Below are 27522 nucleotides of genomic sequence, written 5' to 3' on the forward strand. Positions count from 1 at the left end.
GGTGGTGTAGGTATCGCGCGATGGGATCGTAAAATTTCAAATACATTGCTTGCTTTCGAAACTAAGACTCGTTAATTATATGACTGTGGTGCATTTCCGTTGGGAAATAATCTGCCATCCGGTTCAAATCATGCATCTGTATCAGCTGTTTACGTTACGACCAACCTGTCCTTTACACCCTGTATAGAAACAATAATATCGTCACAGTCGTAGAATACCGACGGGTCTATATATGTAATATTTGTCAGATCCGTCAGTATTCTACGACTATGACGATATAACAATAAAATAATAACAATGTAGAAACTTATAACAACATCGTTTAATACCTTACCCATTGTACAGCTTTGGTAATATCTAGATACTGTTTGAAATAACTTACTAATAAACTAATTGTCCAACTTTCTTTACAGAATACTGTTTCATTTTAGATTAGCTCGAGTGGATTTTTTTCTATTAATCGTAACTTGCATGTCCTGCTGTTTTTCGTCTAATGTTGGTCTTTTTTTTTATCTTATTTTCTTTGAATTAACATTTCTCCATGTAGGGCTATTTCTTGTTCACTGGGAGTCGAATATCTTATCTTTTTAATTTTAACTTTTTTTTTATGTAAATTATCAATGTTTATTTTTTATTTATTTATACTTTATTGTACAAGTGAATAATATATACAGATACATAATAGTGGAAGACAAATGTATAAGTGCGACCGAACTCTGCAAGAGTTTTCTTCTAGCAAACTTAAAGTGGAAAAAAATACATATCAATGTCAGTAATATTTATTTGTTTAAATATAATGAAGAAAAAATAATATTTCTAAAATCGAATTAAATTAGTATAAAGTAGTAATACTATTTTATACTAATTTAATTAATAAATTAGTATAAATTGTAAGTAAGAAACTTGATCACATATTATATTAGACAATAACGAGTATTAATACATGAATAATTATTGATTAAATGATTAATACATAAAATGATATGGAAACAATATTTCATATCTATTTACAAAATATAATGTAAAAATTTACAAAAATGGCAATGATATTTAATAGTTACAATAAAATTTAATAAAATTCCTACATCTTTGTTATTTGTTTGAGGAAAAATATTTAGTTAAATATTCACATTACTTATTAGATTATGTCAACAGGCCTACTCTACTACTCTTGAATCTAATATCGATATCATTACATGCATTACAATGTAATGCAAATGCCAATTTTATACTACACTCATGTATGACTGTAACTACTAATAAACTGTCAATTTTCTCATATTGGCTTTGCTGGAAGAAATCTCTTTTTGGAGATAAGCTCGCCTTTGTGCACTATTATGTTTATTTTTTTCATTTCAATAACCTTTTGTATACAATAAAGAATAAAGAAAGAAAAAAAAATTTTTTAATTAAACTAAAATTGAAATCAGTTTGCAATATTTTGCATTGACAAGTTGCACTAATGTACATCTACTAGAACAGTATGGAAATCGAGAGTGTCAAATGTTTTAGTTCTAATATCGGTTTATTGGATTAACTCTACAGGTAATATTTATGTACGTAAGTTATTTATTTATGTAAGTTACTTATCAGAGACTTATAAGTAATTTTTTTTTCTCATTTATTTCGGAAAACTAACAGTTGCAAAATAAAGAATAATACATAACATTAATCAAAGAAAACATTGAGTAAATTTGCCACCAACACCGTTTACCACAGTTTAAATTCAAATATACTCGTAATACAAATAGCTGAAGCAAACAAGAACAGTTAAAAATTACATGAATCTTTTAGGGATTAACTTTTTAAAAGTGCTTGGGCGGTCATTAATAATATCAACATCATTAAAAAAAGTGTTATATGAATTCACAAGTCTATACAATTATAAGTAATGATACATTTACCGTACAATGTCTACGCCTATTTGTATTATATTTGACTATGAATCAGTTTTCTTTATATACAATATATTTCCTATTATAGTACATTTATGTAAAATTTATACTAATTTAATGTTTTTTTTTTTTATTGACTAATGGTGACAAGTGATGATTGATTCCAATTTCGTATTCATTTGATGATTTAAACATGCGATGTATCATTTTATATATTGTCGATTAATTTTGTTAAATAATTTTATTCGTTAATAATTAAAAATATGAAAAAAAATCTGTAGAATATTAAATATCTTTGTATTATATTATATAAGATATAAAATCTTTCATAACTAACATAGTGCATATACCCAACCAGGTCTCCCTTTTCGCGGTTCCCCCTGGAAACTATCATGGTTAATTCCTGATGAATTCATCATGACGGGCTAACTGGCCTGTTTTCATTCTCATCTATCACCCTTCACTGGTGCTCCGCCAGCGTATCCCGTTAGCGCAGGCGGGGTTACCATACCATTTTCATCTACCAAAAAAAAAAAACTAACATGCATTGGTTTAGATCAATTTCAATTTTTATACTAATTTGTTGATATGAGGAAGCTTCCTAAAGTGGGTACCTTGTGGCGATTCTATGATAACAGATATGATAACAGTTATCAAACATTGATAATTTACTATATACTAATTATAAAAAATCTTTTTTAATCTCTTAATATTGTTTTTTCTTCTTCTAAGAATATCTTTCCTATCTTAGTACGTTTTTACTCAGATCAACGTGGACTTTCATACTAATTTGATTATTGACAGGAGTTTTCCAAAACTATTTTATTGACTAACAGCTATGGCGTAGTTGTGAGTCGGTGATGGCTTCTTCCACCGATGGTGAATTTGTTCCTCATGATGAACTGGTTTTCAGCGGATCTTCAGTCGAGTCAACAGGCAGACGCCGATGAGATGGTCTCCAATCTTCTGCAATGGATACAGGGGTTATATCAGCAGAAGAATAGGAAAGGTCTGCTATGTGGATGAACGTTTGTGTAGAATTTGATTTGTTTATAGTTATTCTCGAAGTTTCTATGAGAAAGTAAGAGTTATTTAGATCGGACTTGGTAAAAAATAGATAAATCCCTATTATTCATAAAATAAATGTTCGTCTCTTTTTTTTTTAATTTCAAACCAATTTATTGATTTTTTTCCATATTGTAACAATACAGATCTTAAACATTAGAGGTACATTCTCAACATGAGCTCTGGAAGTACACAGCATTGTACACACACAAATATTACATAAAATACACAGCTGCATTTTTTTTATTTAAAGTGATAAAATAAAATAAATATTATATCAAAAAAAAACGTTAGGTTTGTTTACCATTTTATAATCACAAACAGACACTGAAAACATAACACTTAGTCAAATAATATTAATACAACAACAACACAACAATACATAGAAGTACATAATACAATAATACACAAAATTGAGTGTATATACCGCCACAGTGCAAATGGACTCAGTGTGGATTATTCCTCCTTTCTAAACACATATTTTAAATATTATAATCACACATTTATTTTTTATTTATTTTCAATGTTTTAATAATGTTTTTTTTAAGAAATTGTGTACTTTTTTTTTATTTTTACTATCATCTTATATCTATAAAAATTACACAAATATTTACTGTAGCACTGTATTAAACGAAGCACTATCAAAATATGTTCACCCTTAATTCCTGCACATCAACACACAAGCACTGTATATATTGCAGTGTCACCATTTTAGCACATATCACTTTAAATTTACTCATAGAAAATTAGCAAGCATACTAATATACATTTTTACTGTTTCCAGCACGACAGTACTTTGGAGGCAAACCCGAGAAGCCACGGCCTTTCGAACCAGCCAGCTATTTACCTCCTACCGGATATCCACCGAGTGGTTCCCGTCCTACGCCAGCTTATAACGAAGGACCCCCATCTCCTAGTCCACCTCTCACTAGTACATCGAGCCCTGGATATCCGTCGAATCAACCAAGCCAACCAGACCAACCTTATATACCGAGTCAACCATCTTATCAACCCAGTCAACCAACACAACCTTCTTACCAGCCAAGCCAGCCGAGCTCTCCGTCGTATCAACCAAGCCAACCCTCATTACCGGACTACCAACCTAGTCAACCAACATACAACCCGAGTCAACCATCCTATCAACCACCCAGTCAACCTACCTATAGCCCACCTAGTCAACCTACCTATCAACCACCCAGCCAGCCACCATATCAACCACCCAGCCAGCCCACTTACCAACCTCCTAGTCAACCAACATACCAACCTAGCCAGCCATCCTATCAACCTTCTCAACCAACTTACCAACCTAGCCAGCCTACATCACCACCTTTCCAGCCCAGCCAGCCTGATGAGAGCACACTGCCGCCTTTCGAACAACCCTCGCAACCTCAGCAACCACAACGGCCAGATGTCGGAGAAGAAAGCACTTCATCAGCTACCACTGAGGATGAAAACCGCCACCCACCACACATTCACGCCATCACCGTTGATTGCGGTAAAGAAATGATGACGATCAATATTGAGTTCAATAAACCCTACAATGGAATCATCTACTCTCAAGATCATTATAACCAACCTGAATGCGTTTATGTAAGAGAAAACTCAAATCAAATCAAGTACTCCTTCACCGTCAGCTTGAACACTTGTGGTACGAGATTCTTCAGTGACTTCCAGAACGAAGGGCAGGCGTATTTGGAAAATGTTTTGGTACTGCAAAATGAACCTGGCATCCAAGAAGTTTGGGATCACATTCGACGAGTAAGATGTTTGTGGGAAGGCAATCTAACTAAGCAGTTGGTTTCCTCACTTAGTGTTGGTATGCTAAATCAGATCACGAGCAACTTCAGTGGAGACACTGCTATGGCCCGACTCGATATTCAGGTAGGACGAGGACCATTCGCACCAGAGGCGAACGGTTTGGTTAAAATTGGTGAAATAATGACCTTGGTTGTATCAGTTACTGGTGATGCTGGTTTCGATATCTTAGTTAGAGAATGCGTCGCCAGAGACTCTGAAAACAACCATGTTGTGCCACTCACAGACAGCAATGGCTGCGTGCTGAAACCTAAACTGTTTGGTGCATTCCAGAAGACTAGGGAAACAGGAAATACGGGAGCTTCAATTATTGCTTATGCGTTCTTCAACGCCTTTAAATTCCCTGACGAGATGGACTTGATCATTCAATGCGACGTTGAATTGTGTAAGACTGACTGCGATGTATGCCCGATTCCTGGAAGCATTGATCCCAAGAGGCGACGACGAGACCTCATCCACGTGGGTAATAGTACTACGGAGCCATCCACAACAATTGGCAAAGGTTTGAGAGTTGTATTCGCTGAAGATCTGCCTCCAGAGCCGTCTGGATTTTGTATTTCATCTTCAGCAGCTCTATGGGGCGGTGTTTTAGTCTTGCTAGGTTCATTACTAAGCAGTGTAATGGTGTCGTTATGTTGGATGAAATCCAGAGGATCAGTTAAGTTTTCTTAATGACGATTAACATGTGCGACCTTAAAGGAATGTATTATTATAATACGAGAAAACTCAACAATTATCATTTTGGAAATGAAATGAAATTACAATTTAATTGTTTAGATGACGTCACGTCTGTTCGAAAATGACGTTTAAAAATGTTGTGACATTTGAAAAATAAATATAAGTAAACATTAAAGTTACGTGCCACGATCAATAATAATTGGACTATTTTTTACCTGTCACTTCATTTTGAGAATTTTATCAGTTTACAATAATTACGATACACCCAGTGGCGGATTAAGGAAGGGGAGGGTCACAAGGGGTTATCTGTCCGGGGCCTCTGGGGGGCCTTCAAATGCATTGTCCTCATCCACATCAGTATTCTAAGTGTGTTTAAGTATATCATTGTGTGTGTGTATGTAATTTCATCACAACCATCTGGACGAATGCCGGTCTTCCACCGTGCGTTTTTCAAGGCATTTTCTTCCACGCACATCCACTCTTTGGAATCAACATTCAGCAGCAGTATTTCCAAACTGATACGACATCATAACTTTCAAGAAAAGAGCATATTTCTTTTTAAAAGGCCGACAGCACACCTGTGATGCCGATGGTGTTGTGGGTGATCATGGGCGCCGGTAGTCACTTACCATCAGGTGAGCCACATGCTCGTTTGTCCCCTGTGTTGAAAAAAAAAATTTCATTTTCGAAATTTTAACTAAATATACATAAACACTAAATGTACACAAATGTGAATTGTAAAAAAAAAAAAAACTTGTAAAATTATATACAACTTCTTAAATTGAGTGCTTCATTCAGCTGTCTCCCCGAGCCTTGGCTTAGTCCGCTACTGGATACACCATTAATTAGTTTTTAAATTTCGAATATCCAACGAAATGAATTAACAACATAGGTGTATTACAATTTGTATAGATATAAAATTGTTAATTTAATTCTATAATTTAATTAACACTGCCAACATATTATTTGTAATTGTAACAAAATAAACTGTATATTAAGTGAAATATTTATAGTACACACCAACGTATTATTTTGAAATAAGTAATAAAATATTAGAAGATTATTTTAAAATATATTTTAATAAATGTGATGCTCTGTCAGTTTTGTTTACAGTTATATAATAAAAAAAAAAATGTATATACTAGTTAAGATTTTGTATTGTAAATTAAAAGAATAGTATAAATGTATTATTGATTTATTTCATTCTACCCTCAAATTTTCCTAAATCGAATTATACTCCGTTCAATTACCTTATAAATCAACTCTATTTAAATTACATTTTGACAATTCAATCAATCAATCAAGAATGACAAACAGTCAATGACAAAGTGTTGTCTTTATATATGTTTTTTTTTTAATGGATGATGATGGAATGGTAAGCCTACCCTCGCTACTAATATACGCTGGTGTGGACTACCAGTGTGGAATGAGATAAATGAGGATGAAACAGGTCAGTTGGCCCATAATGGCGCATTTATAAAGAGTTCAGCACAATGCAATAAATATACAGTGACACCCAATAATATTACTTTTACCATGACATGAAGTTGTCAAGATCTGAATTTGCTATTTTTTTTCCTATTTTAATTTAAGTAAAGAATAAGAAATATATTTATATATCAATCAGGTAATCAAATCTTGTATTCAATCGGGTCTCAGTATATATACACAAGATATTGCCAGAAATAAAAATAAAAAAATGGCAAAAAATACATTTTAAGATTTTGATGTGCAAACGCTTATCCAAAAAATCTTTCATTGTAACATAAGACAAGATTACATATAAAATAAGGTAAGATACAAGATTACATATAAAATAGGAGTAAGGCCCGTTCCAAAAAGAATAATCATAATCGATTCAGACTGGGTGAAAATATCACGAAATCTACAAAACCTGTGAATTCTTAATTATCTTCTTTTGGAAATTGGGTAAATATAATTATTTTAATCATATTCATTTATTTATTCCTTATTGCATAATAAAACTTTTTACAAATGGCGAGCTTAATGTCGTATGGCATTCTCTACCAGCTAACCATTGCGTAAAAACAGAAAGCGTATGAAGGGCAGATGTAGTGAAAAATATGTGATATAATTATAGTAACATACTGAAATAATTATACATAATAATACACAAGAAATACACATAAACACTATTTATAATGTAAATAGTTACGGTATAGGTGAACAAAAAAATTTTATTATTATGCTGATGATTAGTAGAATTGCTAATAGAAAATTCCAGGCGTTTATAAAATATATATACCAGAGGGAGACTTTGTACAAAAGTCCATTGCTTGGGTACCTTTGTCCCATTCGTGATTCAACCGTGAAGCAGTTGTGTTTGCATGGCTGTGTTTCGGTTTGAAGGGTGGGATATGGCGTGAATTTACAGGGTACAGAGGAATAACACCTGAGTCCCCAGGAATGGCAACATATGGGAGTATCATGGGCGAAACAGTATACTCTGTTATATCCATGGTACTGCACATGTCTATAGGCGACGGTTACCATTTTCCATCAGGTGGACTGTCAGCTTGTTTGCCATTCTAAGTTGTGGATGAAAACAAAAAATTTTCCAAATCGATTTAAAACTGTCGGATTTATGAACTAATAAACATAAAAAACAAAATACAACCGAATTGAGTACCCCCTTCTGATTCTTCCTTTGATTTAAAATGTATTAGTAACTTTAAGGGATCAAATCCTATTTTTAGTGTTAATTTCATATAATAGTATCCATTTCCAAAAAGTGTTGACGTCAGACAGGCGTCAAGTCGTAAAACCAAGCCAAAACTTTTTGTAATATGTATAAAAAACATATTACGCCGATCCCATAATTATAATAATTGGGATACGGATAGGTAGAAAAAGAAGTGTCAATAATAAGATTTCTTGAAATGGTATTTTCTTTTTTTTTTGTTAATATATTTTATGCATAACATAGCACGTAAGTGACAACGTGGCAGCAAACAGACTTTTATCTCAGCTAAGATTACGTAATAAAAATGTATTACTATGTCTAAATATTATAATCTCAATTTATATTATTACTGTAATTATGCTAAATATATTATTTTTCTACATGACAATGTCGTAATGGTTGAATTAAGTGGAAATCTAATGATAACTAAAGAGTATAATTTTTTTTTTTGCCGTGTGTGTACCGGCATAGAATAGGCCAAAAATTCCTTTCCCGTGAATGTCGTAAAAGGCGACTTAAAGTGGGCGAGGGATGGGCAGTAGCATATTTAAAATATCTGTAAAGCCTAACTGCGGTTGCCAATCCGCCTGTCAAGCGTAGTAACTGGCAAAACCCCCCAAGGGTAGGCTTTTGTCCAACAGTGGACGAATAAAGGCTGATATGATGCTGAATTATTGAAATTTAATGATAATATTGTATTACATAAAGAGAACCGACTTTATATGTTGTAAAAAAACAGTTATTTATCTTTAATAATTAAACTACTGAACCGATTTTGATAAAATCTCTATGGGACCAATTTGTAAGTATATCCTTTCAGATAAATAAATAAAAAATAAAAACATAATAATATAATAATAATTTAAAATAATTACATTACAATTTCCATTATTTATATTATGTTATTATTCATATTGTTAATATTTTTACTTATTTAATGACATTTAATAATTTAATTCTATTTTAATGTTTATCAAACACAAGGCACGCTGTGGTCGCCTATAAATGTAAGAACAGTTAGATTTAATTTGCCAATGTATTCTACTAAAATGTTTAGCTGTATCTTATGTTGGTAATCCTATAAATAAATAAAAAGGAATTCCAAATTGGTTTACAACTGACGGAGTTATGAGGTAACAAATACAATAAAATACAATCAAATTGATCATCTCCTTCTTTTTGAAGTCGATATATATATATATATATATATATATATATATATATATATATATATATATATATATATATATATATATATATATATATATATATATATATACTCCTCTCTCGTACTTGCTGTGCCCAACAGGGTTCATAATTGAAATGTTATCTACTAAATATATTATGGAATGCAATAAGAAATAAATAAATAAATAAAATACTGCTCCTTTAAGAGCGTTCATAAATATTGCTCACTGAAGTGTGGCAACGTCGCAGCTATCTGTCAATTGTCAAATACAATTCATAATTTTTAATGTTTCCGTTTGATTATTCAAAAAGTGCTCCGCTAAACTAAACCAAACTAAAATGTTAATAATAGAATACATTATTTATTATAATGTATCCTATTATTAACGTTTCAGTTTAAAATAATAAACTGTATTTGCTTTGAAAATAGGTGATAGCAAAGTTTTTTTTTTTATCATCTATTCAAAGCAAATAAAATTAGATAAGCGAACAGTTCTGCATTTAGCTTGTAGAAAGCATGCAAATTATAATTTATAGTATTTTTGATAGTATTAAATCAAAATCTACAAAATATGCTTCTATACTAATATTATTCTATATTAAAATTAGGGGATTTTTTTCTTACATTACATATTAATGTATCATTAAAACACTGCACCTATGTACTTCATATTTTGTTTCGGATTTAAAAAAAATTACCATCAAAATACAAATTTTCAGTGACAGCTTTAAGAATAATAAATTATTTAGAATTATGTAATTTTAGATATAGTACAATTAAATAAATTCACATAATGTTAAAAAGAGATTTAAAAGAGTAAGTGTTGAGTTTAGTTGTAACCAGAGGGAGACTTTGTACAAAAGTCGATCGTTTGGGTACCTCTGTCCCATTCGTGTTTCAGCCGTGAAGCAGTTGTGTTTGCATGACTGTGTATCGGTTTGAAGGGTGGAATATGGCGTGAATTTACAGGGTACAGAGGAATAACACCTAAGACCTCAGAAATGGCAACGCATGGGAAGTATCATGGGCGAAACAGTATACTCTGTTATGTCCATGGTACTGCTCATGTCTATAGGCGACGGTTACTACTTTCCATCAGGTGGGCCGTCAGCTTGTTTGCCATTCTAAGTTGTATAAAAAAAAAAAAAAAAGTCGATTTAAAAGTGCTTGTAAATAAGTTTATTTGAATAAAGATGATTTGAATTTGAATCATTGAAAAACATATAATTGTTTTTGAAAACTGACAGACGAATGCGACGTTGCAATACTTCGTTATGATGTACGTTTTAAGTTCGACATTTTTTGCCATTTTCTAATTACGTCGAAACAAGTTGATCTATATACAAATACGTCATCCTAGCATCGTATTCAGTGGGTGCTACAGATTTACTAATATAATAAAATTATAACTAAACGATGTCTGTATGTTGGAAATATTTAAGAATAAATACAAAAGGGAAGTTTTAATAAATAACGGTAGATACTAAAAATATCTCGTATCACGTAAAAATTACTGCATCCAATTGGATGCGGTTTTAAGAGTTATATTCTCTTGGTATATGCTTTTTCTTTATACACTTTTCTGTAAGTGGCCTACTTTATTGGTTTTCCTACTGAAATCCCCACAAGCTAAAGTTCCATCTCAACCATCTGGACGAGTGGCGGTCCTCCACCGTTGCGTTTTGTGCGTGGAAGAAAGTGCCTTACTTTCTTCCACGCACAACCACTCGTTGGAATCAACTTCCAGCAGCAGTATTTCCGAACCGATACGATATAATAACCTTCAAGAAAAGAGCATATTCCTTTTTAAAAGGCCAGCAGCACACCTCTGGTGTTGTGGGGGATCATGGGCGGCGGTGATCATTTACTGTAGGTGAGCCGCATGCTCGTTTGCCCCGTGTTATAAAAAAAAAAACTTCTGAAATCCATGCGTACGAAGTAGCGGGAGAAAACATAGTTTACGATAGTATATGATGTATTATTATTATTAAATATATTTACATAAAGATTTACGTCTACTAAGTGTAATACTAGGCAATAAAACAATACAATCTGTCGTCTCCTTATCTAAATGTTACTGTCAGGAATCCTTACTTCACATTTAGTATTTATTAATAAACTTATGTACTTAAGAAGTGTCACATTAGTATTTTTTTTTTAGAAATATTAAATTTTAAATCGTATAATTCGTTAAAGAATACATTTTTCAACTTAAACAGATAAAGAAATATACTTTTTTTTTCTTTGTAATTTGAATAATAAGATTAGAATTAAACAAAATAAGTGTTAAAATGGAAAACGGTAAATTGAAGTCGTCGGCATTTGCTATACAATGCTGGGGGACATTTTGCAGTACGTATTATTTGATATCTTGTTTTTTTTTGTCAAGTCATTGCGAGTTTATGATTTTTAATCTATGGTTCTTGTCAGAGTTTACTGGAGTGTGGCAACATTAGAGTTATCTGTCAATTTCTAGGAACAATTGACGAGGGGTGTTGGGTCGGAAAACCTCCTAGTGCGCCCTGGCCATTGTATGGTCACTTGTCCTGGTGGATTAGTCCGGCGGGAACTGACAATGGCTGGGGACGGTGCACCCCGGGCAACGGCGGTACAACGTCTCTTTAGAGATCTCGCTTGCTAATATTCCGACGCCGCGGATTGGGCGAGACGGCGACTTTGGAGGTTGGTGGATTCGCTCCCTCTTTTCGACGGTCGCAGGGACGTGATGAGTTGCGAGTCGTCCAATCTGCCCTTCGTTTTGTTTCTTCTTCTTTTCGTTTGTATTCATTGTTATGTTTGTTTAGTTTGTTTTGGTTTGCACTTTCTGTTTCTTTTCTGTCCATTTTGTCTCTTTCTGTTCTTTTGTTATCTATCATTTCTTTTCATTTTCATTTTTCCTTGCGGGACCTCCCCCGCTAAAAAAGGAAATCTAGATATGGCCTCATCGAGAAAATTTTTAATCTCCACCACCGCACCGGGTAATGGTTCACTGGGGGGGGCACGAAAGGCCAGGAAGGAGGTAGTAGTGGGAGTGTGGAGCAAGGGAGCGCAGGAAAGGACGAGGAGCGTCGAAAGTTACTCGGAGAGTATTTCGCGCTATACGATGAGGAACACGGCGTCGTCTCTCTCACTCTGTTCAGAGTTTGAGAGCGATGTCACAGGTGAAGGGACGACTTCAAGAGCAGTCAGCAGGACGTCCCGGCGCAAGCGCCGGTTGGTTGAACGCAACAATGGACGCGACAGTGAGGAGGAGGACGTGGAGATTGTCGAGGTACCGTCCTCTGCATCTGAGGCAAAGGTTGTAAAAAGGCTGGCTGCGGCTACCGTTACCGGCACCTCGAAGGCCTCGACCAGCAAGGTGACTCGTTGTAGCTCCCTTGAGGACGCGCTGCTGGCCGACACCTTGGGTGCTGACATCGAGGAGAGGGCAGACCAGATCCTAGATTAAAGCGGTCGGGCAATATAAAGGGGACGATCGTCAGGGACATAAAGGCGAATATCGCTGCCATCCGTGATCGGCCACGCAAGAGAACGCGGAGCTTAAAATGGAGAAATGGAACAGCAGCAATTTTTATGTCGTCGTGATTCGACACGGCGACGCTTATGGCTCGCAACCAGCAGCTCGAGCGCGAGCTGAAGGAGGCGCAAACGGCGAACGCCGAGTTCCGCCAGGAATTCTCGCTAGCCGTGCTAAGACAGATGTTAATATCTTTACCGGTTTCTTTACAGCCGGGTGCGGTCCCTCCACCTGACGAGGGCATCGAGGCCCGGATCGTCCGGCAAATCGGCGAGCTTTTTAGCGCCCGATTCGCCGGAATTGAGGAATGTGGGCGGCAAGAAGCCGCCACGAAAGAAGTGGGCAAAGAGCGCCTCGCAGCCACCTGCATCGCGGGTAGTCAAGGACGTTGTCTCCCAACCGGCCCCTACCGTCGAGCCGGGCGCGAGCGACGCCCAGCCACCGTCTACTGATAACGTTGAGGTAGTCCGGCGTGGCAAGCGCACGGCTAAGGCGCGACAAAAGCGGCACCTGCCACGCAGGCGGCTGATAGAGAAGCGGCGCAAATCCGGCGGAAGGCGCCCAAAAAGAGGAAAAAGCGGCGTTTTAGGCTGCCTCGTTCATCGGCTGTGGTTTTGTCTCTGCAGCCAGAGGCCGAGGAGAAGGGATGTCCTACAAGTCGGTGCTTGCCGAGGCGTACACCAAGTTCAAGCCATTGGGTATAACCGTGGATGTCATAACGACAGCGGCGACAAGGCGGACCAGCTGGCCGCGAGGCTAGCCGAAGTCCTCCCGGAGCGAGCGGTCAAGATCTCCAGGCCGACCAAATCGGCCGAGCTACGGTTGGGGGATCTTGACGACTCGGCAACACCTGCCGAGGTTGTCGCCGCGGTAGCGCGCGAAGGGGGATGCGACGAGGCCCTCGTCAAGACGGGGGAGGTCCGTCGCTCTCCCTTAGGTGCTGGCTTAAAATTGGTGCTGCCAAGACTCTGGCCAAGGCAGGCCGGATCCGAGTCGGCTGGGTGATGGCGCTCGAATGCGGTGCTACTCGTCTCCGGACACGTGGCGCAGCGGTGCACCGCGAGTGTTGACCCCAGCGGAGGCGTCTTGTGCTTCCGCTGCGGACAAGCGGGTCACAAGTCCGCAAAGTGTTGCACCATCACTGCGGCGTCTGCGCCGCGGCCGGCAGAAAGGCAGACCACAGGGTGGGTGGCTTGGCTAGGTGCAGCCAACCGCGGAAGGCTCGTGCTCCGGCACGAGATGGCCGCGGGGGCGGAGAGTCGATACAGCTGTTCACTGTGACTTTTTGTTTGTTACCACGCGGACGACTGCAAATCGCGAGCCCTCGTCATCGGCACACGGCGCTGGGAGGAATACCGAGGTGGTTTTAGTGGGTAAGAATCATACCCACAGTACCCATCGCCATCCCGCGCGGTGGGTCTCCTGACGGCTCCAGATTTTCCCCTCGATAAAAAAAAAAAAAAAAAAAAAATTTTGTATACACATATAAATAAAGGAGATAGAAACAAATTTTTATGAATTGAGTGAATATGCAGATGTTTATTACCGGGTTCCAAATAACAATGTCAGCTTGAGTATCACGTGATGGATTCGCCATGTAGGTACCGGCATAGAATAGGTCGCCCCACTCTTTCTCGTGGATGTCATAACAGGCAAGTAAGGCTTATGGTGTAGGGATGGGCAGCAGCGTCGCTCTTAAAATATTAGTAAAACTCAAACTGTAGTTGCCAATTCTCTTGCCAAGCGTGGCAACTACGAGCAAAACCCCCCGTATGTACACTGTTCACTGTGACTTTTTGTTTGTTACCACTTAGCGCCTTAACGGCTCCATCATAAAATTTTGTATACACATATAGGAGATGAAGAAGAATATAGCGTACTCTTTATCCCGGTCAATGGACGCGGAGAAAGTCGCCAGTAAAAGCTAGTTGTCAATATTTTAGATTGATTATTTATAAAAGAGATTTTTATATTACTTTGGTGGCAAACATATGACCCGTCTGATGGTAAATGAGGTTGCCATAGCCTATGCCTGTAAAACGAGAGATGTCATGCGTGTATTGCCGATCCTTAAGAAACCTTAATTCGCCCTTTCTGAAGAACCCCATGTTGTAATCTCTAGGGAAAGCCTTGACAGGAAAATCATTCTACAACCTGAGTGTTCGCGGCAGGAAACTTCTCTGAAACCGCACTGTGTGCGACCATTCTGGTTCTAGGTGTGAGGTTGAATTCTCTGCTGATAGTGAGCGGTGTAATGGTAAAAGGTGGCTGTAGGCATCATATCGAAAAGTTCTTGTTTGTAAACTATGCTGGTTCTTGTTATAATATATTATTATTTATATTATTATATTATTTGTAAGTAAAAATGCCGTCTGTTGACTTGAAGTATTGTATGTATTTTTTTTTCTATTTCAATTGTTTATAAATTTTCTTTTAAAAAACTACAATTGTCAACATATAAAAAGGTTAATTTTGAACATATTCCACTTAGAATTGGACAATCGTAGATTTTATAAAAAAGAAAATTTATAAACAATTGTCAATGTATATAAAAAAGTTTATTTTGAATAGTTCTTTAGAACGTAATCCGTTATATAGACGGTTTTTGACAGTTGACAGATAATTCCTATGTTGCCATACTTTCGTACACTATGATATGAATGCTCATTAAAAAGCGTGAACTAATTGATTTTAAATTACTACGCCAAATAGAGTTTTAATGGTTTATAAATTAAAATTGGGTCGATTAAAAAAAATAACATTCTTTAGAATTTCGATATCGCATATTTTATTTTGTAAAACTTAAAGAATTAAAAATGTTATTTCAAGATAGCGGTATGTACGCCATGTTGGATTTAAATATAATAATGATAGCGAATTATAATTCAATCTTTCATTCGAATAGTGACTAGTATTGTATTATTGTTAATATTTTTACAAGTTTATTTTATTCCATTCCATTGCATGCTATATTTTGATGTAGCACTGTTGATGCAGTTTGCAGTTTTGGCATAGTTTTGTTTATGTCTATAGGCGACGCCTGAGACTTTCGATCAGGTAGGTCATCAGCTTGTTTGCTATTGTATGTTATATAATATAAAAATTGCCATGCGGTCCCAGCACAGAATGGGCCACCCCTTCCTTTCTCGTGGGTGTCGTAAGAGACGACTAAGGGAGCTTGATGGTTGAGCAGTAGCGTCCCGCTTAAAACATCACCAAAGCCTAACTGTTGTTGCCAAATCTCCCGCCAAGCGTGGCAACTACTAGCAATACCACCCAATAAGTGGAGGTCAATGCTCATCAGTGGACAGTTAACGGTTGATAAGGTAAGACGGTATACTGTAATCTATTGGGGGGAAAGGGATTGTTAGTAATGGAGTTTGACAGCCCCATTGCTAGCAATATGTCTTATTAGGTCGACCTCTACGTGGTTCCCCCTGGAAACCATCGTGAACAATTCTTGTTGAATTCGTCACGGTGAGCTAACTGACCTGCTTCATCCTCACCTATCATCCTTCACTGGTGCCTCGCCGGTGTATACCGATAGCGCGGGTGGGGTTACCATTCCATTATCATCCATTAAAAAAAAAACTGTAATCTATTTATTTATTTTATTTTCAGTATCGTTCTTAGCGTGCCAGACAGGGTATGTGTTCGCGTGGCCGTCCTATACCACTGACTTCTTCAGATCCAATGAAACTGTTCTCTCTACTCCTATGTCCACTTGGGAGATCTCGTTGCTGGGCAGCCTACCGAATATAGGCGGTTTGATTGCAACGCCCTTCTGTGGCTACGTTTTCAATGTACTAGGAAGAAAATATGCTACAATCTTGTTCGGATTGCCGTATGTTGTAAGTATAAATTTTTTATTTAATTTTAATAAAATCTTCGAGAAATAAGATGTCGGAAGTCCCTGCCGAGGATTTTCCAAGAGACTACAGTATGGGGTTCTTCAAAAGGGGGGTAAAGAGGTTTCTTCAGGGTCGGCACCGCGCGCGTAATACCTTTGGTATTGCAGACGTTTATAGGCTACGGTAACCGCTTACCATCAGGTGGGCCGTATGCTTGTTTGCCACCTCAGTAATATAAAAAAAATATATAAAATCGAAATGATAAATAGATAAGTTATTAAAATAAGGCGCAGTAAAGCTTCTTAAGGGTCAGCAACGCGCGCGTGACATCTTTGCAGTTACATGCGTCTATAGGTTACGGTAACCCCGCTTGCAGACATGTCGTATGCTTGTTTGCCACCATAGCTGTATAAAAAGGTACTTTTTAGTATTTCTTTAAACAGATTAAGGTATTAGAAAAAAGAAGAAACGTTAGTACATAGTTTATTACTGGTCAGATAATTAGGATTATTTTGTTTAATTCCACTACAATTAGTATGTATGTGACTGCCAACACATGAAGATTGGCCACTACTGTTAAAAATCAATGGACTTCCGCAAGATAATACGTTGTTCAGTAAAAAATAGTTTATCTTCTGCTTAAGCGTGTTTTTTTATTGATTTTACCGACAACTTTTATCAGATGAGTACTTTTTTAAATAGTAACGGAATGGTAACCACCCGTATTTGGGGGGAAAGGGATTGTTAGTAATGAGGTCTAATAGCACCATTGCTAGCAATATACCCTCTCAGGCCGACCTCCTCGCGGTTCCCCTGGAAACCATTATGGTTAATTCTTCTTCAACATGGTGGGCCAACTAACCTGCATTCATTCTCACTTATCATCTCCCACTAGTGCCCCATCGGTGTATAATGATAGCGCGGGCGGGGATGGAATAGTGATCCATTTTCAGCCATTAAAAAAAACCACCCGTGCTTTCGGTAAGTATACACTGGCAGATGATAAATGAGGTACCTCTGTCCCAACACTGTGGCTGTACACTGCAAGCAGTTGCGTTTGCATGGCTTGCTTTGAAGAGTGCATTATGTCATAGAAATTACATGGTGCGGAGCCATAAGATCATCGTCTTCGGGTATGGCGATGCAAAAAGGACGCATAGTAACCATAGAAGTGACAGTATATTCTGTAATATCCATGGTTTAGTTAATGTCTATAGACGACATGCCATTTTATATACATACGTACATATCTGTCACGCCTGTCTTCCATTAGGGTAGGCGGAAACAATGGAATGCCAAATGCTTCGATTTAAACAAATCTCTTTCGCTTCTTCCACATTCATCAATCTTTAAGCTTTTACTCTCCTGTTAATATCTCTGTCACACTTTCCATCCCTCGTAAACAATGATCCCAAATATAGAAACTCACTCACTTGCTTCTGGCTTACCGTTAAACTTTCTTTCCTCTCAAAAACCATTACCTTTGTCTTCTTCGCGTGAATTTACTGGGTACAGAGGAATAACACCTGAGTCCTCAGGAATGGCAACGCAGGGGGGGGTTTCATGGGCGAAACAGTATACTCTGTTATGTCCATGCTACTGCTCATGTCTATAGGCGACGGTTACCACTTCCCATCAGGTGGACCGTCAGCTTGTTTGCCATTTTAAGTTGTATAAAAAAATTCATACCTTTTCTTGCATTATGCCATTCTAAGTATTACAATTTTTTTATCTATATAATTTCTTCCGTTTCAGATAGCCTGGGCGATAATTTCCCTCACAACCAATGTAACTCTCATACTAATAGCTATGACCGTGGCTGGTATAGGAATTGGAGGTCAGAACGTATCATTGATTTACATATCGGAGATATCGCACGATTCCATCAGAGGTGGAATGACTGCGTGTTCAGCGTCAGGATTTTTCCTCGGCCTCCTAATATCTTACGTACTCGGGGGTTACCTGACGTATTACCAAGTAGTGTATGCCCATTTGACGCTGTCTGTGGCTGGGATGTTGCTGCTTATGTTCCTCAAGGAGTCTCCTGTTCATCTGTTACGTATTGGTAAAGAAGAGGTAAGGAAATTTTATTATAATAGATTTTTAATTATGTCTTTACATGCTGTGAGATATCATTTTGAATTGTAGGATTCATCTTGTAAATATATTTAATCAATGATTAAAATACAAAAAATACTTTACAATAAAACAAATAAGTTTATGAATCGTCCAAGTCAACAAAACACTCTCGCGGGTTGATGGCCGCGTGCGCGCAGCCAACAATCACAAAGCGCCTGCGCGACCGGCGCGCGCATCTTGCGAGTGAGTCCCGTGACCAAGGGTCATGATATAAATATATATTGGTATATATATAACAAAATGTTTGTTTGTCTGCTTGTTTTTAAGTTCAGTAATATTATAACAGTTGATATATATAATAAACATTGATGAGTATCATCTCACCACAGACTTTTAAAATAATTTTGTGTTAATATAAGATAAATCAGTTCCAAATCAGTTTAAAAGAATCGAAATGATTACTATGAGTATATAAATATTTTTTAATTATTTTATTTTATTTATTTATTTTTAAGATCTAATGCTGCTTAGTATATTGTATTCACACAAATTCATTATTTATATGTATAGATAAATTATTTTGAAAAAAAGCAACAGCCAAGTTTCTTGTCCGTTCTTCTTGACTGAGATTGCGTTCCGAATGGGCTGTGGTGAAAAGATGACCATTGAAAAATGCTTAAATCTTGCTTAAATGCTTAAAGTTTAGTTGAATAAAAATTTTTTTTTTCTTTCTTTCTTTACTATACAAACCAAATTCACAAATAATTATACCAAAAACCACAGAGGTTTGTCTGGGATGCCATATTTTGCTTACTACAAAATATACGAGTATGAATTATATAGTGTAATAGATACATATAATGTGTACATAACACTATATGTATATATATATATATATATATATATATATATATATATATATATATATATATATATATATATATATATATATGATACCCCCCATGCGTTGCCATTCCTGAGTGCTCAGATGTTATTCCTGATGAGGGTATCATGTACGAAACGGTATACTCTGTTACGTCCATGGTACTGCTCATGTCTACAGGCGACGGTTACCACTTTCCATCTGGTGGGCAGTCAGCTTGTTTGCCATTCTAAGTTGCATACAAAAAAAAAAGTTGCATTTAGCCGTTCAATCGTGACTGAGCAATATTCATAAATATATCCAAGCATTTTTATAAACTTTCACAATTATAATTTATAATGATACTTACATGATATACTGCACAGAAACTTTTTTTATGTTTTTCTTTTTTTTTTTATTTTAATTTCAAAAGTAACATAGTAATGTTATTATATAATTGTTTTACCTTCATTATTATGTTGTTTTGTCATATGAAACATGTATAATTTATTTTCTTTAAAAGAGATTGTATCTAATTAATGATATTATTTAAGTGAAAAGTTTGTTTAGTGTATGTGTAAAAAAATAATAATAATAAAAAAAAAAAACTCTGGCAAATGAAAATAATAATATTATTTATTTATACTTTATTGTACACAAAATATACATTGTTATAATTTATATAAAATAAAGATGTACAACAGGCGAGCTTAACTCTGTAAGAGTTCTCTTCCAGTAAACCCTGAGTGGAAAGGAGCATTAATTACCAGCGGATAGTGTGCGTACAATATTAATATTCTTTTTTATTCTCGTTTCATGTAAAGGAAGCAGCGAAATCTATAGCCTTTTACAATCAAGTCGACGTACACTCCAAGGAAGTGGAGGTGGAGATAAGAAAAATTAAATTACAGTTAGATCCGAGATTGGAGAAGATTCTAGCTGAACAACAAGGTAAATTTATTTGAATACTGGCTACATTTCACGGCTATGTCTGCGTGAATCTTTAATTAACGTATTCTAAGTTACAATATAAGCTATCAATGTACAAAATTTCATTCAAATCCGTTTAGTAGTTTTTGTGTAGAAGACTTTCTTTTTATGCAACTTAGAATGGTAAACAAGCTGACGGTACATCTAAAAGAAAGTGGTAACAGTCGCCTATAAACATGAACAGTACCATGGACATAACAGAGTATATTGTTTCATCCATGATACCTCCAAGCGTTACATTGAGGTATCATGGATGAACTGTCCACTGCTGAACGTAGACCTTTCATAAACCGCATATGCATATTTCAGATCCGGAAGTAACGAGTGGATTGCTAAATGAAAAATTAGGGAATGATCTTGAAATAAACAAGGAATCGCCTTGGAAAATTTTAGGTAAGTTCATTTAAGAGTTTCCTCTTGTCGGTGCAACTAATTCATGCATCTTCCTCCAGCCAGCTTTTTCCCAGGCCATATCCTTTATCTCCCTATACGACATGACGTCTAGTGATTCCTTTATCTGTCCCATGTAGTTAATCCTCGGTCTTCCTCTTCCTCTTTTGCCCTCTATCTTTCCTTCTATTATGCTCTTAAAAAAATCGTCATGTCGTATAAGGTGGCCCAGCATTTTGCCTCTTCTATTCTTTATTATTTTAATCAATGTTCTCTTTTCGTTTACTTTTTTTAGGACTTCCTCGTTCGTTAGTTTTTCTGTCCGGCTTATCCTTTCCATTCTCCTCCATGTCCACATTTCGAACGCCTCAAGCATCTTTCTTTCCTTCTGCATCATTGTCCGTGTTTCACACCAATATAATGCTTAGGTAAGTATTATTATATATATTCTTTATTGCACTAAAATATACAGTAACAACAATAAATTAATAACAATGTTAGCAAAGGCGAACTTATCTCTAAAAGAGATCTCTTCCAGTCAATTTAACACAGTGACATAGGAAGTAGTGAGTGGGCAGTAGTAGTGCTAAACAGAAGTTAAAATAAATATTTACATAAATTATAAATAATTATTATATTATTTTTTTAAGTTTGATCTCTACGAATAAGGATAATATGACTGAACTGTGAACTAGAATTTTTATGCAATTTAAAATGGACAGCAAGCTAGTGGAAAGTAGTAAAGTCGATAGACCGAGGGGGGAGGGAAGGGATTGTTAGTAATGCGGACTATCAGCTTCATTGCTAGCAATATACCCTGTCAGGTCGATCTCCACGTGGTCTCCCTGGAAACTGTCGTACTGAATTCCAGGTGTATTCATCACGATATGCTAACTGACTTGTCTTTTCATTCTCACCTGTCACCCTTCATTGGTGCCCCGCCAGTGTGTACCGTTAATACGGGCGAGGTTGTCTATTATCATCCATTAAAAAAACTGATAGGCCTGTATTTCTGTGTTCTTTCTTTTATAAAAATTAGTATGGCAAACAAGCTAACTGGTTACGCCTCTATTTCTCCATAAATCGTATTTACGTTGTTGTGTCCTACCCTTTAAACACAAATACAGTTATTTTTTTTATTTATTTATTTATTAGTTACATGTATGTATATATGTTGTGTACATGGCGAATTTAATGCTAAAAGCATTCTCTTGCATTCAATCTTAGAGAAGCAACAGAATACTTGCATGCAGTATTGGTAGTAATTGATTTTCATACATACAAAAATTTACACATATAAACAACTTTAGTACTATTTTCCTGTGTTCTCTGGTACGTGCTGATGTCTTCAACAGATCGTTATAAGGTCAATTTCATATAAACAAGCTTGAATTATTCGATTTTATTTGCGTATAGTTATAAAAATATAAATTTAGATCAGAGCCGTTGCGTTGATCCACTTGAAATTTTTGAAAGTCGTCCGTTGACACATACGAGTACAGCAAAGTTTTGCTCCCTTTTCGTAACGTAGACGGACCAATCCTGGGGCACATCCAGTGTTGCTATCATTCGCTTCTTACTGTACGCTTCTTCGTTTTCCTTCGTTATTTTTTTTCTGTTGTATGTGTGCTGTTAAGTATGTGTATGTTATGTATATATTTTATTATGTATATATTATATATGTATGTGTATATGTATGTATATATGTTTGTACCACCTACCCTTTGTCTTTTTCTCAATGCCCTCTACCCAAAGGTTGTCTGGAAGAGATTGCTTAGCGATAAGGCCGCCTTTTGTATCACTTCTCATTAATATTTACTGTATTTGTTATTTCTCTTTTTACTTGGTGCAATAAAGTGTAAATAAATAAAATAAATATATAAGATATAGTATATTATACACGAAGAAGAGAATAGTATTTAATACTTATACTGCTTGTATAAAGTACATATAATAGTGGACAAATGAGACATTGCATGGCTTACGGTTGCTTCATGGTAGAAACACGGGAGAGCGGTACCCAAGCTGACAACTTAGTAGCGTTCATAACCCTCTTTATTTTTTTAAAGAATATACTTACAGATTAATCCAATACAAATCTTATCAAAATCGGTCCAGTAATCTAGTTTATAAACAAAATAACTGATTTTGCCACACAATTGAAGCCTTTTTTTGTGAAATGAAATCTTAAACATTTTTTTATACAACTTAGAATGGCAAACAAGCTGACGGCCCACCTGATGGAAAGTGGTAACCGTCGTCTATAGACATGAGCAGTACCATGGACATAACAGAGTATACTGTTTCGCCCATGATACCCCCCATGCGTTGCCATTCCTGAGGACTCAGATGTTATTCCTCTGTACCCAGTAAATTCACGCCATATCCCACCCTTCAAACCGAAACACAGCCATGCAAACACAACTGCTTCACGGTTGAAACACGAATGGGACAGAGGTATCCAAGCAATCGACTTTTGTACAAAGTCTCCCTCTGGTATTTTTACCCCCCTGTCTAATTCAGCAAACGATTTCAACCGAGAATAATTTTATTGCAGCCTCATCAAGGTCATCAAAGCGAGCTCTGATCACTGTGCTCCTAGTGATGACTTTAACGCTTCTGATGGGCTGCATAGTACTTCAGGTCTACGCTGAGCCTCTGTTCAAGGAAGCAGTGCCTTCAATGCCGCCAAATATGTGTTCAATAATCTTAGCAATCGACTTTCTGTTAGCCAGTTTTGGATGCGTTTTGGTCGTTGACAAGTTTGGTAGAAAGGTAAGTTAGAATCGTCATTATATCGAATGTTGACTGTCCACTGCTGAACATAAGCCTTTCCCATAAGGGGAATCAGTAATTGCCATCACAAACATTTCTCTACTATTTTTAAAATTGTAAATTGTTTCAATAAAACATAAAATAATAATTTGGAAATGAAATAGAATTTGGAATCGACATTTATTTACTAAATGCAGGATGAATGAAATATCGGAATATTGAAATTGAAATCATTTATTTGCTGGAATAAGGTACATTATTATAGGTGTTTACTTTACAAGAAAAATAGTCCAATTTTGTATGTTAGCACACTAGGTTTATAACATTGATTTGGCTGTTATAAATAATAATAATGGAGACTGAGAATCCCATTGCTAGCAATATACCCAACCAGGTCGACCTCCTCGCGGTTCCCCCTAGAAACTATCATGGTTAATTCCTGATGAATTTATCATGATGGGCTAACTGATCTGTTTTCATTTTCATGTATCACCCTTTACTAGTGCTCTGCTAGCGTATCCCGTTAGCGCAGGCAGGTTTATCGTTACCATGCCATTTTCACCCATAAAAATAAATAGTATTAATATTATAATTTATTTATTTATTACATCCACTGGGTGAGCCTTACAGTCATCCAGTACGCTTACCCAGGAAAGCATGAGCACAATAACATATAAAAAAGGAATGTTATACAAAAATATTGAACAAAAAATAATATAAAAAAAATATTAAACTGAAACAAAAAACGTCTGAACATAAATACTCTGTGGTCACTCGACGAAACTCCAGCAAGTTGGAGGCAGATATATCCCATTGGCTCAAAATATCATTGAGTAGTTTCAATGCAAGAGATAGGGGAGTTTGCTTAGCGAACTCTGTTCTTCGTAATGGAACATCGAATAAGTGCTGTCAACGTGCTGTTATAATACTATATATATTACAAATATAATATATATTATAATAATAATAAATAAATATTATTATTCATCCCTAGTATAGGAATAAGTAATAGCAAGTAATAAGTTAAAATCCAAATATGTGTTTAAATATTTTTATTTATATTTGTTCACAGAATCTTTTCATCATCACATCGTTAATATGTGGATTATGTACATTGCTACTTGGAAGCCAATTACAGTTTCACTGGGCGCCACATTGGTTCACGGCGTTCCTAATCTATGCCTATAGTTTCATTTTCTCGTTGGGATGCGGTATGGTGCCGTTTGTACTGATGGCAGAAGTGTTTCTACCTGAGGTAATATTTGTAAAATTACATATTTATATTGATCATTATAACACACCTTTAACTGTCCATTGCTGAACGTCAGCATCCTCTTTGGGGGCCTTTGCCAATAGCCATGCTTGACAGGCAGATTGGCAACCACAGTCGATCCTTGGAGACAATTTAAGAGGGACGCTGCTGCCCATCTCTCGCTCTCCTTTAGTTGTCTCTTTCGAGACAACCACGGGAAAGAAAGGGGGTTGCCTATTCTGTGCCTGGACCACACGGAATTTATATCGATAGATATATTTATATAATGGATCTCCACTGTTCGTTTTTCAAGGCACTTTCTTCCACGAACAACTATGCTTTGAAATCAATTACCAGCAGCAGTATTTCCGACTCATTACGACATTATAAGCTTCAAGAAAACAGCATATATCTTTTTAAAAGGCCGGCGGCACACCTGCAATGCCTCTGGTGTTGCGAGTGATCATTGGCGGTAGTCACTTACCATCAACTGAGCTGCATGCTCGTTTGTATGTTATAAAAAACAACAATTTAATGTATACTGTTAAATTATTTAAGTGTGTTCATGACAAAGTGTGATAATGTTGCATTTGTCTGTCAATCTTTACAAACAAATGAATATTTTTCAATATTTCCCATTAATTATTTGAAAATGTAGGTAGTAGGTACGTTGTGTGGATCGTAAAATTTCAAATACATTGCGCGGCGTTAAAGCTATGGATCGTTAATTATATGGCTGTGGTACATTTACGGTGGGAAAATAATCTACCATCTGATTCAGACAATTCGTCTTAAGTAGCTATTTTTGTTTTGGCAAATTTGTTTTTTCCACCCTGTATATAAATAGTTGTAATTTAATTATTATTACATAGTATCCCATTAGAATGGTCCGAAACTTGACACCAAAACTTTTTGTAGTGTCCGACCGAAACAGATTTTAAAGCCGAAATCAAAACCGAAACCGCCTTGGTCTCAGTTTCGATCGAAACCGAAACTTACTGAAACATATTTCTAATTTCTCTTCTGTACTGATATGTAGTGTATTTTTTACACAATTTTTTTACACAAATACACAGATAATTAAAGGTTAATAATAAACACTAATTAAAGTATGTAACAAAATTGTCATATATTAAATATATATGACAATTTTGTTATATACTTTAATATATGTAAAAACATGTTAAAATTACGACTTACTCTTCTACTTTCAGTTAGACACACACACAACACAAACAAACACACAAAGTTTCGGCGCGGCCGAAAGTTTCGGCTAATTTTTGGTCGAAACCGAAACTAAGGCCGAAAGTAGAATTTCGTGCCGAAACTATCCGAAACCGAAACCGAAAGTTCGGTCGGACACTACTTTTTTGTGCCTAATATTTCTTTTTATTTCAGGTAAGAGACCTCTGCAGTAGTATTGGACTGTCCGTTATGTGGTTGGGCAATTTTATTACTGTATTAGTCTTCAATCCACTGGTGGAGAGGCTTGGTCTCGGTCCAGTTTTCTACATATTCTCAGCTATTTGCTTTCTTACCGCTGTCTATGGTCAGTTCAGGTTACCAGAGACAAAAGAACTGTCTGTAGACGCTATACAAGTGCTATTCTTGAAGAGAAATAAATCAAAATGAATGATTTGATTGAGATGCCATTCGAATGAGTATTTTTTGTATGCTTTGGTTCTTATAAAAGTGATTCTAAGAGTTTCCCGATAATGCTTTCGTGTTTCATTGATCGAAACGTTTGGGAATTAAATAATTATGTTGTTATATTTGAATTTGAAATCTGTTTTGTTTTATGACCTTATAACACTAATTTTAAACCGATTTAGAAAATTATTTTTTTTATTTGAAAGGATATATTTATAGATTAGTCCAATAGAAATTTTATCAAAATCGATCTTTTCTTTAGATCAAAATATTCGATTCTGTCACAATTGAAGTCTGTTTTTTGTGGGACACAATCTTTAATTATTAATAAAGCATTGTGAATGTATTGTGGATTAAGTTGTAAACATCTAAGTTGTATGCATCTACACTTATTAGATCTGATTGGTGCGTAGAATAAAGCTTAGACTTAACAATAAATATAATAAATAAACTTTTTAATTATAAACAGGTTGTCTTTTCATTTTTTTAAAGTTGACTAGTAGAGAGTTCTATTAGTACTAAGTCCGCCTACTGTAAACTTATTATTGTTGTACTGTATTGTATTTTGTGGACAATAAAGTTCTAAATGAATTAGTACACAACTGCCTACTTATTGTTTATAATAATATTATATACTTATACATGTAGAGATACCTATTTGGATGTTTATTATTCAAAAATATTAAAATTGCTCAATTTATCATGGGGGGTTGCTCTGAGGAATTGTTCGAATTGATACCTGCTGCTGATTTTCACCACCGTGCAACCCGCCACAAACTAAAGTTCCATCCCAACCATCTGGACGAGTGG

The 27522-nt window shown here is 35.9% G+C and overlaps 2 protein-coding genes across 6 annotated transcripts in view; both read left to right on the top strand.

Annotated features, from left to right (window-relative positions):
- LOC113511271 (uncharacterized) overlaps nt 1-6629 on the top strand; it is a 46103-nt gene extending 39474 nt beyond the window's left edge. Inside the window, exons 4-5 of one of the 4 annotated variants that reach the window (XM_052892383.1) lie at nt 2809-2904; nt 3745-6629. In XM_052892383.1, the coding sequence (XP_052748343.1) occupies nt 2809-2904; nt 3745-5447 (1799 nt within the window). In that variant the 3' untranslated portion in view covers nt 5448-6629. The remainder of the gene's footprint in view (nt 1-2808; nt 2905-3744) is intronic. The other 3 variants (XM_026894888.3, XM_031912092.2, XM_052892400.1) reach the window with 3 other exon arrangements.
- Nucleotides 6630-11463: 4834 nt separating this feature from the next.
- On the top strand, nt 11464-27308 carry LOC113511270 (facilitated trehalose transporter Tret1-like). Of its 2 annotated transcripts, none has more exons than XM_052892541.1 (8): nt 11464-11698; nt 16485-16714; nt 18470-18790; nt 20480-20606; nt 20955-21038; nt 23593-23810; nt 24883-25065; nt 26461-27308. In XM_052892541.1, the coding sequence occupies exons 1-8, from the start codon at nt 11638-11640 to the stop codon at nt 26692-26694; spliced, it is 1458 nt and encodes a 485-aa protein (XP_052748501.1). In that variant the 5' UTR covers nt 11464-11637; the 3' UTR covers nt 26695-27308. The 2 variants fall into 2 exon arrangements, with proteins under 2 accessions (XP_052748501.1, XP_052748506.1); XM_052892546.1 differs by lacking the exon at nt 11464-11698 and adding an exon at nt 15663-15920.
- Nucleotides 27309-27522: the final 214 nt, after the last annotated feature.

This window comes from Galleria mellonella, unplaced genomic scaffold (genome assembly GCF_026898425.1).
Source record: "Galleria mellonella isolate WM207_F2 unplaced genomic scaffold, CSIRO_AGI_GalMel_v1 utg109, whole genome shotgun sequence".
Classification (NCBI taxonomy): Eukaryota; Metazoa; Arthropoda; class Insecta; order Lepidoptera; family Pyralidae; genus Galleria; species Galleria mellonella.